This window comes from Lissotriton vulgaris, chromosome 10, assembly GCF_964263255.1.
Source record: "Lissotriton vulgaris chromosome 10, aLisVul1.2, whole genome shotgun sequence".
NCBI classification, from domain to species: Eukaryota; Metazoa; Chordata; class Amphibia; order Caudata; family Salamandridae; genus Lissotriton; species Lissotriton vulgaris.
The window spans coordinates 170,238,412-170,251,273 of record NC_141698.1 but is presented as its reverse complement, the minus strand read 5'-3'; the positions used below and the strand labels follow the sequence as shown (position 1 = coordinate 170,251,273).

General features: G+C 44.1%; 1 protein-coding gene across 1 annotated transcript in view; it reads left to right on the top strand.

The window, feature by feature from the left end:
• Positions 1–2,386, top strand: part of PDILT (protein disulfide isomerase like, testis expressed) — a 316,066-nt gene extending 313,680 nt beyond the window's left edge. Inside the window, exon 11 of the mRNA XM_086940802.1 lies at positions 2,217–2,386. Within this exon, the coding sequence (XP_086796928.1) occupies positions 2,217–2,282 (66 nt within the window). The 3' untranslated portion in view covers positions 2,283–2,386. The remainder of the gene's footprint in view (positions 1–2,216) is intronic.
• The last annotated feature ends 10,476 nt before the right edge of the window (positions 2,387–12,862 follow it).

Sequence of the window (12,862 nt, the reverse complement as noted above, 5' to 3'; positions counted from 1 at the left end):
ACGACACACAGCTCATCCTCTCCCTCACCAACGATCCCAGTACCGCCAAAACCAACCTACACGAAGGAATGAAAGAAGTAGCCGAATGGATGAAAAACAGCCGTCTAAAACTGAACTCGGACAAAACTGAAGTCCTCATCTTAGGCTCATCCCCCTCCGCCTGGGACGATTCTTGGTGGCCACCGGCCCTGGGAATTGCACCCACACCTGCTGACCACGCACGCAACCTGGGTTTCATCCTAGACTCCTCCCTCTCAATGACCAGACAAGTGAACGCCGTCACCTCATCTTGCTTCACACATCCTACGCATGCTTAAAAAAATCTTCCGCTGGATCCCCACCGAAACAAGAAAAACGGTCACCCACGCACTGGTTACCAGCCGACTGGACTACGGAAACACCCTCTACGCCGGAACCACCACTAAACTCCCGAAAAAACTCCAACGCATCCAAAACGCCTCAGCCAGACTTATACTGGACCTCCCCCGCCGAGCTCACATCTCTGGGCACCTGAAAGACCTCCACTGGCTTCCCATCAACAAGAGAATAACGTTCCGCCTCCTTACCCACGCACACAAAGCCCTCTACGACCTAGGACCCGACTGCCTCAACACACGCCTGTCCTTTTACACCCCCCCCGCCAACTACGATCATCCACACAAGCCCTCGCCGCAATCCCACGCATCCATAAGTCCACCATGGGAGGAAGATCCTTCTCCTACTTAGCGGCCAAAACCTGGAACTCTCTCCCCACCCATCTCCGCCTTACCCAGAACCACCTCACCTTCAGAAAACAACCAAAATCTTGGATATTCGACAAATAAACTTCCCCTTCCCCCAAGCGCCTTGAGACCCTCTGGGTATATAGGGCGCTGTACAAATTTCAAACTTGAACTTGAACTATCGTCATTTTTAAAACACCCACAGTCCGTCAAAACTGCTTTTAGCTATAGGAATGATGTAACCCTTTCTGTAGGCTGTTTATACAGCCAGTCATCGACCTGGCAGTGACAATCATAGTATAATGCATTCCAAGCCTACTCAGTAAGACATGGGACACGAAAACATACCGGAAATCGTTTCAGTAGCAAAAATAGTATTTCATTGTTTCTTATAAGTGTGAAAACTAACAAACCCGACCCATACAGATATCCACTCTGCTGATGTATACCACATCACCTATACACAGTTATCTACATTATTAGTACACTCTTACATTTAATCATGATTGTGTAGTTCTCGAATTATATATTACATGTCAATATTCGCTAGCACTTTTTCTATTTAATATGCCCCATAAAAGTCATGAAAATATATATGTTTTCAAATGCATAACATAGTGGGTATGGTTTGTGATGACTGGGCATATAATTAAATTTGCTGCTTATGAACTGGAAAATAAAGAATTATGAAATTTCATTTATGAAAGACTTAGAGGTTATGAAAACCGCAGTTCAAATACAAGGCAACAGCATCCTTGCAATTTGTTCAATATTTGCCTCTCATGTTCTTTGATCTTGAATTATCTGTGAAGTGGTCCAAGAGAACACCATATACATACACTAGAGTTCATGTCCTTTGCTAATCGCTATTTACCCATGGAAATTCTACCCCTTTGTGAATGTTAAAAAAAGGTTTGTCAGCAAGAAGGCAGTGGTCCTTGGGACCACTGCCAACTCTCAAACAAACTTTTAAAAAAAATATATTTTTTTTTAAACGCAGCCCCATATGTTATAGGGAAAATGGGCTGCATCACAAATAGTTTAATTAATTTAAAGGTTTTTATAGATTTGATGGTCTACTGACCCTAGCAGGCAGCATCTCTCTGATGGCCTTCAATAAGAGTGAGTGACAGTTTGCGACCTACCTCATTAATATTAATGAAGTAGGTCTGATTGTGACCCTCTCTGAATGGTGGTTTTGCAAACAAACTTATATAGTAAATAGGTCAGTTTGCAAATTCAGAATCCATTCACAGGCACTCAGTGGCAGATTTACAAGTCCCTTGCGCCATTTTTGCGTCACTTTTAACATGGGAAAAGTGACGCAAAAGTGGCGCAAGGGGCTTGTAAATATACCCCTCAGTGCCCAATTTACAACTGCTCTTCTGCATGGACTTGTAGTGCATATGACCCTGAGTTTTTTCAAGTGTTATTGTTGCAGGTTGAGCGGATATTACTAACTTAAACATATCTTCTCTAACATTCTTTTTCAAGAACTCTAAGAACTCAGAAGACAGTGGTGGTCAAGTGAAGGAAGACTTACGCAAAGAAGAACTTTAACAGAGCCTTGTTTTGGAGAGCTCCCCGTGCTCAGCATATGGCATGAAATACAACATGAAGTGTAAAATAACTACAATAAAATAAAATTAAACTTAATAACGTCAGTGTTTGGTACTAATATTGACGGCAACATATGTTTGTTCTTCTGTTCTTGATTTATTTGTCTATACAAGTTGAGACTCTTGTTGTTCAGACATGAGATTCCTCGGTATGACTTTGCAATGAGTTCTGCCACGTGTATCAATGCGCAGGAGACACATCTTTCTAGATACTGAGCAAGTGGCGGCTAGATGCTCAGCATTCAGTTTATGATGCCATGGAGGTATCTTTCAAGTCATGAAAGCCACTCTAGGTGGAACCATCTGCAAGAACCAGGCTTCTTAGCACAAATCATCTACTCTGCTGAAGGTAAGTCCTGCCTCAGTTTAATGATGTTAATCTGAGCTGAGCATACTGATGTCATTGAATGATATCTTGGTGCCACCAGAGCCTTTAACTGTGGTAAGGGGAAGAACTGAGCACTGCTGTGCATATATTTCCTGTTCCCAGAGGTCCCCAAGCACTTAATATGGGTTGGTTTACAGTAAGTTAAGTGATTGTCTATTTCCATCCAGAACTTTATTCCACATCACCTCTCATCATTGAAGAGGCAGTGGAGGTAACATGAGTCACTTCCCTTTCCATTGCTGCATGACTGCCTTACCAAACTAAAATGTCCCATCAGCCATCAGGGACATTGCTACAGAGAGGATGTCTTCATAGGGTGGGTCCTGAACCTCACTTCTCCCTTGCTCCCTCAACATTCAGCTCTCCTGGAAGTTTAGGTTGGTCTCCAATCTGCTCTTTTCAGATGTGCTCAATCCCCCTTAACCACAAGGTTTTTTTTTTAAAGAAAAGAAAACCGGCGATAGCATTTCCTAGCACACTGCCTTTCTCCCAACTGCGCAATGGGGTAACTATGCTTTAGAACCTATAACAATTCTTAAGAGAGGATGACCAGTGATTCCTCCCTGAGTTTCAAGAATGCCTTGTTTTCATAACTGTATAACAACACCCCAGTGGTGGCTGGTGAAGCTATAATGTGGTGGGGCTATCAGATGAAAGGTCATTTACAACATCTCAACAATAGTTTTTATAAAACGGATCCAGGACTTGAATTAGTGCATTTAAGGCTCACATCTGGCCTCCCTGTTTATTTGTTGGCTCACCCACACCTATTGTTTTCTACTGTTGTGTACCGCATGTTGAACAATCACATGTTCACATACACACACTGGTGCATGCTTGCAGACTGGCACATGAACAACATAAGCATGCTCTCGCTCAAACACACAAAGTGGAAACCTACCTGTGGTAGTTCTTAGCGCACTTTCCTTTGCACATTGATTCCCGAACAAACAAGGCTCCACAAAGAGGCTCACACCCGAATGCCCAATCAGAAGTTCAGATAGGACAGAAGGCTGTCTTTTATTTTATCATGACTTCTTATGGGGTATAAGGGTGCATGACTAACAGGCCCCAAATCACCATTATCTGACATGCTGCACTGCCTGACACTAGTGCAGCATGTCAGATATGTATTTCATCTGAGGAAGGACAGGCTGTTAACAGCCTACACCTGACACATGCGCAATACAGCCCAGGGGAGCCAACTTCTGGTGCAAGGTGATATTACAGCTTTTACATGTAAACAAATGATCAATGCTATTGTTTCATTACATGTAAAAGCTGTAATATTTTAACCCTTTCGCTGCTGATGACGAGCTCAGCTCGTCATCACCCACGGGTGTCGTGTGCTAATGACGAGCTGAGCTCGTCATGTAAACAGCAAAATGATCATTTGCAGCACAGCGCAAAAATCACCGCAGCAGCCATGCGGTTAAGCAATGAGATGCGAGAGAGACATAATTGTTGGGGGTCAACGCCCTTTTGGCCCCTATGGAGAAACACCCACTAATTTCTTGTCTCATCATTCTCAGAGGTGCTACTCATAGCCAGAAGGTACCAGATTGCTGTCTCAAACAATAACATGCCTTTTGATCTTATTACTATCCACTTTCATGCTCCATTAACTCTGGGGGCTGCATAGTGGGGACTGCAGGATCCAGATTTCCTTGCAGCTTGAGGCACCGACACCTGCTCCCTTCTGCACGCTGCCCTAGCACTGATAAGCACTTCTGCACTCCCCCAGAATGGGAGACTTTCATGGCACATTAACTCTGGGTGCTGACTGCCGGATCCAGCCTTCCTTTCGCCTGGAGGTGCAGACGCCCCCTCCCTTCGACATTATGTCCTACCACTGATAAGTGTCCGGCACTCCCAGAGCACTGGACACGCACGTACGCATGCGGGACACGCTCTTGCGCGTGCCCGCGCCAAGAGCAGGTCCTTCAGCTCCTGTCTACGGCCGGACAAGGCTGGGCTGGACCCACTCTCTTGGCCTCAGGATAGATTACAAAGGCTTCCAAGACAGTTCTGAGCTAAGGTCGGCCATACTGTTGCTATTTATTCAATATAACTATGGGGAAAAAGCCCCTCATGAAACAAAAGAACCCAGGGTTAAAGGGGAACCTCATTACAACTTCTTCCTACCTATCCCCCACCGTGGGAGCTATTTCTACTGAACTTGAGCTAGCGGAGAGTCGCATAGATGCAGTTCAGAAGCTGATTGATACTAAAGACTCCTCATGGCATCTTGGGTCTTCACAGGCAGAAGTTACAACGTATTCCCCAGTTGGTGAATTAGCCTTAACCCATAATCATCGATCACCAATACCTACAGTGCCTACTGAAATTCTTCACCAATGCATCATCCATGACGCCTTTGTTAATTCTTCTATTACCAACCAGAGTAGCCCCCAACATAAAGTACAGACGCCCATGCCATCTAAGAGAAAGAGGCGCTATGAAAATACCCAGAAGGTCGCCGCTGATGCCAAACGTCCATGCTTGAATCCCCGATGTTTAAGCGCAAAATAGGGTTAACTCGCCTAAGCCTGTCATTAGGGCAGAGGTATATGATGTATGTAAACCTGTATTTGACAATCTGGAGACTCTGGTGAAGGATGTCCGATTGGATGTTTCCACACAGATCAAGAACCATGGGGACAGAGTTCAAGCTCTCACGGACCTATGCCATTATGCTCGCCAACTCCATCCTCAGCCTCAGTCCGATCAAGCTACACAAGCCAATGGCTCACCCTGACTTGTGAATGTTAATCCTTGTTTTATGCCCACTGTGAAGCCGCGTAGGAGCCTAGGGCCATATGTATCAAGGCCAAATGGGTTCGCAAACGCCGAAATTCGCAGAATTTTGGCGTTTGCGAACCCATTTTCGCAAAATGGTATGTATCAAACAATTTCGGTGCAAAATAAGGAATCGCAAAATTTGCCATTCCTTATTTTGCGATTGCATTTACGGAATTGCACATTTTGCGATTCCTTAAATGCAATGTATCAAGGAAAAAAATCCCAAATGCCCTTAAGGAATCGCAAATTACCACCAACTTCTAGTTGGTGGTAAGTTGCGAATTCTTTTAAAAAAGCATTTTTTTGAAAATCCAATGGTGCCATGTGACGCTCATACATGCCATTAGGACATGTATGTGCGCCATATGCACACACATGTCATTTTCAGGGGTGCAGCAGGGTGTTCTTGAGACACCCATGCACCCTTGAAATTATTCTCAATTTGCGATTAGCAAATTGCGATTCGCAAATTGAGAATAATTTCCCATTCATTCCTATGGGCCTCCTGGCCCATAGAAATGAATGGGAAATTATTCCTTAATTGCGATTAGCAATTTGCTAATCGCAATTAAGGAATTTTAAGGAATCGCTTAAAAATAGCGATTTTCTTCATACATACCTTTTTGCGATTTCTAAATAGCGATTCCTTAAAAATTGCTATTAAGGAATCGCAAAAGGGTATGTTGAAACATATGGCCCCTAGTTCTATCACAATATCTCAGTCTGCCAGTTTAAAGGGTAACACAGTAATAAGCCGGGAGTGTGTAGATTATTTGCAACTATGCACTGAGTGTGCGGCGTATGTTATCATATTAGAAGGCGTCCCACCTGCACGGAGGGGTGTGAATGAAGATTGGCAGAGCTTGAAAAATAAAGTTGTGCACTGGTGCAAGTGAAATTCAGGAGGGTCATTCGATTTAGCGGATATAATCCTTATGATTAGGAGGGTGGGCTGGCTTGGTTACTCTCCTAAAACCTCAGGGGGCAATTGTGTAGTGGTTTAGTCCACTGGACTTCTTTTACCGACTGTATTCCCTACCAGCTATGGCCCAAAAAATGCCCAGACTAGATTCCAACCTGGTCACTCAGCCTATCATCCCTTTTATTCATGAAAACTGATATGTCCCACTTTCTAGTATGTCGGATGTTGAATAACTGTTTGGGGATAGGGAGGCTATTATTTGGATGAGGGACTTTAGCATCTCTAGTTGTCCCCTTAGGGAGGACTGTGTCTTTGGGTTCCCGGACTGACAAGGGGAAAGTTTAACGCACTTCATCCATACTCCATACGGGGCTGTCCTTAATCAGATTATTATCAAACAAAATGTATTTTTAGTTCTGATTTTGGTAAGGAAGGTGATGTTTATCAGCTAACCTTTATCGGCAAAGGTAAAGGTTCTACAATTGATTTTATTCTGTTGTTACTGCATAAAGCCCTGTTTAATGTCTCCTCTGGTATCAGTGATCACAACCCTATCGCTGTAAGCTTAAAATGTCCCAGGTCAAATCGCAGCCTAGTTGCTCTCTCGATCTACAGCCCACCAAAAACAAAGGCATTCGTATTAAATTGGAAAATATCAATCATGCTAAATGTTGGGAACATTTAACTACCATATAACAAGTTGAAGTTATGTGTTGTTTATCCAAGGAGGCAATGTTTTTTGATGTCATGGCAAGCTTTGATGGTCTTTGCAGTGGCGGCTGGTCTTTGAAGGCTATGTGGGGGTGTCGTGGGGTGTGTGGGGGAATGAAATAAAATGTTAAAAAAAATACACACTTACCTTTCTGCTGCTGCCGCCCGCCGCAGCCTCATCTTGGTCCTCTTCCAGGGCAGGAAGCAGGATGCACCCTGCTCACAGCCTCCCGATAGCCAATCACAGCGCTGCAATGCAGCGGTGTGATTGGTCTTATTGCCGTGGATCAGCGCTTAGCCAGAGAATGGGAGGATGGGCATGTTCTCTCAATGCAGGTTGCAATGCAGTCTGCATGGAGAACATGCAAAGTGCGCATGAATGTTTGGCTGGCTCCAGAGGGCCAGCCAAACATTCATACGCACTTTAGGGAGTGCAAACTGCTCCTGCCCTGCTCTGTCAGCAGAGCAGCCCCTCATCATCCCGCCCGCAAAGCTGCCGCAAAAAGGAAAAAATAAAATAATAACTTATAGTTCTTATCATTTTATTTTCCCTTAAGTGATGCTACTTAAAAGCAGTGCGGCGACGCTCCTCTGCCTTAGGCATGTTGGTAACCAAGAAAAGACACAATTATTCCCCACCCATATAAATGGTTTAACACCTCCTGGATGGCTGCCTTTAAACAGTTAAAAGTAGTAACCAAAATGTCACCTCATAACTTTGAGGATGTTGGACAGGCAAGGCTTATTTATAAGGACACTCAAGTTAAGAGGAGATAAGGAGGGAGGCTTGGGATGAATTACAAGATGCTTCAGAACTTAGGGATCTTCCTTCTCAGACGAGAAACAGCCCAGAATAGAATGTCATATTCCTGCTGAGGAGTGGGTTTGTCACTTTACCTACATTTTGGGCACCCCTGTTATCAAAATATTTTCCATGCTGCGATAAGAGGTGATATCCCAGATTCTTGGAAGGAATCTACTATTGTTCCAATATTTTGAAAAGAGGGAAAAAGCCAGCCAGCTTATTTCCGACCCATCTCCCTTTTGGAATCTTTTGTAAAGATCTTAGGAAGGGTAGTTTGTCAGAGGTTAGAAGAATGGTCAGAGGAGAATAATTTTGTTCACAGAAGTACAACATGTTTTTTGCCCGGGGGTTGGTACAGTTGAGCAAATCCTAAACTTGCTCCTGTTACCAGGAAAATATGCTCAAGTCGGTGGTGCCCTTCATATGGCATTTCTGGACCCCTCCAATGCGTTCCACCTGTTTGACAGGTCCAAGTTATGGGATATGATAGCAAAGACAGGTATTGATCATGCTTTGATTGTCCTTTTGAAGAGCTTGCACTGGGGAATGAAAGCATAGTTTAGTTTAAATGGTGAATGCACCCCCTCTTTTAATTCTAGTAGAGGCGCTAGACAAGGTTGCATTTTAGCCCCTTTTTATTTCTTTTTTACATAATCTCCCTCGAATCAGAGTTGGTAACCAAAAGTAAAGATTTACCTTTGGCTGGGAGCTGCCCGCCCCTGTTTTGCTTTTTGCAGATGACGCAGTCTTACTTGCTTGTAACGCAGATGGGTTCGATTTGCTTCATGACTCATTTAATGAATTTATTAGGGAACTAAACTTCAAAAAGAAATCACCAGAAGTCATATAAATTGATCTGTGGTCCAAAACAACTCCCACGTATAAACATAATATTGGTGGAATACCAATCACCAAGGTGCAGAATGTTAACTATCTTGGGGTTTTGCTGGAGGATAATTTGAAATGGCAAGGTCTTGAGCCTGAAAGCTTGCAAATTTGCCAAGGCAGTTGTAGCAATGTTTTAATATTAATGGAATCTGGACCATAAGCTAATAAAGGATTTCATTTTGGTGTAAACAAGTAAATGCCTTCAAATTGAGTATATACAGGGCTGGAGTTTTGGGCTACTACTCCCTGGAGAGTCTACAAACCATAGAAAATAATTTGCTGTGCAGGCTCCTGACATCACCCAAGACGACTGCCTGTTTTATTGACCATCTAGAACTTGGGTTAACTTTTTTGGAGGACATAGTTAAGGCTGTGCCCCTTCTCCTATGGCTCAAGATCTGGCATTCCCAGTACACCAAATTCTACTGAACAGTTCTTGAAGATTGCATTAGGCTAGACCACATGGCTAGACTACATGGATTCCATCCCCTGGTTGGTTTAGGTCAAGAGAGCTCTCACCGACCTTGGCTTACCAAATTTGTTTCACTCACCTAGTAAAATTGATATCAACTTAAAGAACCTGGTGAAATCTCTTTTTCTCAAACACAGAAACCAAGCTAGATTCTCTAATAGTTTATCTATGAAGGCAGACAGTCGGGATCTGGAGATAAAACAGGGGTGGCTCCCCCGCACACAATGGAGGAGCGTCACCCCACTGGCTCAGAGGCAGCAGCAAAAAACAAAACAATACAGTGTTTCATTATCGCTTTATTTTTAAGCAGCTGGCTCAGCCAGCATGTGCAGGGAGTGGAAGGACCGGGGCATGGGAGGGGGAGGAGGTGTGCTATGTGCACTCTCTAAGTCTGAATGTGTGTTTGGTAGGCCATCTCAGGCCAACCAAAACACACATCTGCGCTTAGGTTTCTCTAACCCAGCTGTACAACAGCCAAGGTAGAGAAACCCCACAGACTCACTGACCTGAGCGTACCACCATTTCTGCCCGCTCAGGGCAATCCCCGCGCTGCAGGGACAGTGAGTCTGTGACATAGTCCCAGTGTCTACTGGGACGCGGACACCCAGCATCGAGGAGCGACATGGGAGGCTGCCGGCAGCAGGTAAGTGTAACTTTATTTTTAACTTTTTATTATTATTTAAGTCCTTCATCCCCCTACCCGTACCCCCTCTTCCACTCCTCCAGTGCCCCCTCCTCCCCACTACACCACTTTTAGCATGTGGAAGCCGCCACTGAGATAAAACCTAGAGAAGGGACGAAATCCTATTTATTGTGGATATAGAACCCCTAATATAGATTTTATTTGACCCGTTTTAGATTAGGCACCCTGCACTTTCTGGTAGCTCTCCCTCAGCTGGGCACCTGGTTTGCTACTTTACCTTGTTGCCCCTGCAATAACACTTGCAAGCAACCGCTTGCAAATTGTATGTTATTTTGCGGTTTTTATACATGTCCTAGACAGCAGTTTTTACACCCACTATGGCGCCTATCTGGTATCAGATCACACATTTTATGTTTGCAATTTTTACAGCACCTCCATTTGCAGTACATTTGCTACGCTGTTATTAGTTTCATTCAACAAGCACTTTGGGTAAGATGAGAAATGGACCAAGAGAATTTACATGAGCTTTGAGCCCTTTATATACTGTATTCCTGGCTGAGTCATTTGGTCTCCTGTGTTTATTCCTAGTAGTTTTGTTTAAAATTCCTTCTATATGAATTGTGTGATACTCAGTGATTAGGTTTTTTGTGATATGAAATTGCCATCTGTTTCCTCAATCATGTGCATTTTGACTTCATGTGAATTTGTATTATTTACTGCATGTATTTATACCTATTCGATCTTTTTGTTTTCTTATCTTTTTATGGCTTCTAGCCGAATGCCCGGTTACTTACCGGTAATATTCATTACTCTGAGTCCAGGTCTTCCCATTCCATTCCTTACACATGAGCAGTTCACCTGCTCCACAGAACCTCCCACCTAGCTGAGGTCAAAATACTTCCCCCAAGATGGTGCCGTCTACCGAGCATGCATAAAGGGGGAAGCACGTCACCAAAGAAACTCATAAGAAAGAAAACAATCACCATAAACAAAACCCCAGGAGGGAGGGATGGGCTCATGAATGGAACAAGAGGACCTGGATTAATGAAGATTACCGTTAGGTAACTGGGCATTACCTCCTCGTCCGTCTTCCCATCCAATTCCTTCCACAAAGACCAAATCCAAGTGCATGGTGATTGAACCACACAGAAACCAAGGATGATACAACACAACTGAAATCTGCACTGCACAAAACAGCTTAAATACAGCCAAGAAAAATGAGCACCAAAGGCTGAGGATGAAGCCCTCCCCAACAGAAGCTGGTAACAGGAAACAAAAGTGAGGGGAGAGGACCATGGTACAGAAACACAAATGGCAAGAGGGGGCGTCCACGTAAACATTGCCCAGGACGAAAAAACATACTGAGCAGGCCGGACTGAAGAAGGAAGAGGAAAACGAGCAGCCTTGTAAAACAAAACAAAGCACACATCTCTCACCATGGAAACTGGACATAGAAGGTCCCAGACCCCACCCAGGGAGAGCATAGGAGACAAACAATGAATCCACCCACCCAAATGCACTGGCACGGCCAAGGAAGGTGTGAAGGGGGCAAAACAGCCAGTGAACATAGAATCCCCTGCCCTGGAGAAGACAAGTCTGAACAACCAAACGGAAGAACAATATACCCATGACAGTGAAAATCTGAGAAGACGATGGGCAGAAAAAGTGACCACTGGATTCAAGCAAGCTGGGCTGAAGACGGTTGGAATGCCAGAAACCGGTCCTCGGAAGCTTGTTTCCGGTCCAGGGAAGACATGGCTTGGCAGTTCGGGATGGACTGTTCCCATGAGGCACAGGGTCAGACTGATTTGCATATAGCCATGTCTGAACTGGGGTGGCAGAGTGGGCTAAAGAACGGTGATGGATTAAACCCAGATCTTTTGACTGGCGTGAGTGTTTGATTGATTCAGATGCTCCGCCCATCACCACCCCCTTTTGTACCGCTTTTGGCCGCCATAAGTGTGGCAGGGTATGCTCAGACGTGAGTCCCTTGCTCACTTGGCCACTGGATTCAAGCAAGCTGGGCTGAAGACAGCTGGAATGCCAGAAACCGGTCCTCGGAAGCTTGTTTCCGGTCCAGGGAAGACATGGCTTGGAAGTTCGGGATGGACTGTTCCCATGAGGCACAGGGTCAGACTGATTTGCATATAGCCATGTCTGAACTGGGGTGGCAGAGTGGGCTAAAGAACGGTGATAGATTAAACCCAGATCTTTTGACTGGGTGTGAGTGTTTGATTGATTCAGATGCTCCGTCCATCACCACCCCCTTATGTACCGCTTGCTCTCCTCTATGAGCACTCATGTAGAGAAGATCTTTAAATGAACTATTTGATGCTCCCTCTAGGCCATTTGTTTTGATTTGACATTAGTCCTTTGTGAGGCCACTGGGCTCTATTGTGACTTAAATACAATGATATTAGCGTACTGGAGGATCAGGTATGTAAAAGGATACTTTCTAAAAGTTCAATTTTCTAAATATGTATATAAAAATCCAACTGTACCACAGACACATTTGCTACATCTACGTGTACAAAAGACTCTGAGCACAGAACTAACTCAAAATAATGTAGCACAATGGACAGAAGTGAACAGAGGGGTCAACACAAATCCTCATAATGCTTTTCTTAGACAGACATCAGAGCACAAAAACTCACCAGATGTAGAAAATGGGAGAAATCTGTAGATCCAGTAGAGAAACAGAAAACATTTCAAAAGGGTACTTATTTTATAGCAACAGAAACTACACTGTAAGAAAGAGATAATGAATGATACATCTTTATGAAGAATATAAGATTGAAATACTTCTGTTCGGATATACCAGAGAAGAACCCAATACGACATCTTACACTTATAAGTGCACCTTTGAAAAACAGGTCTCACAAGGTACCAA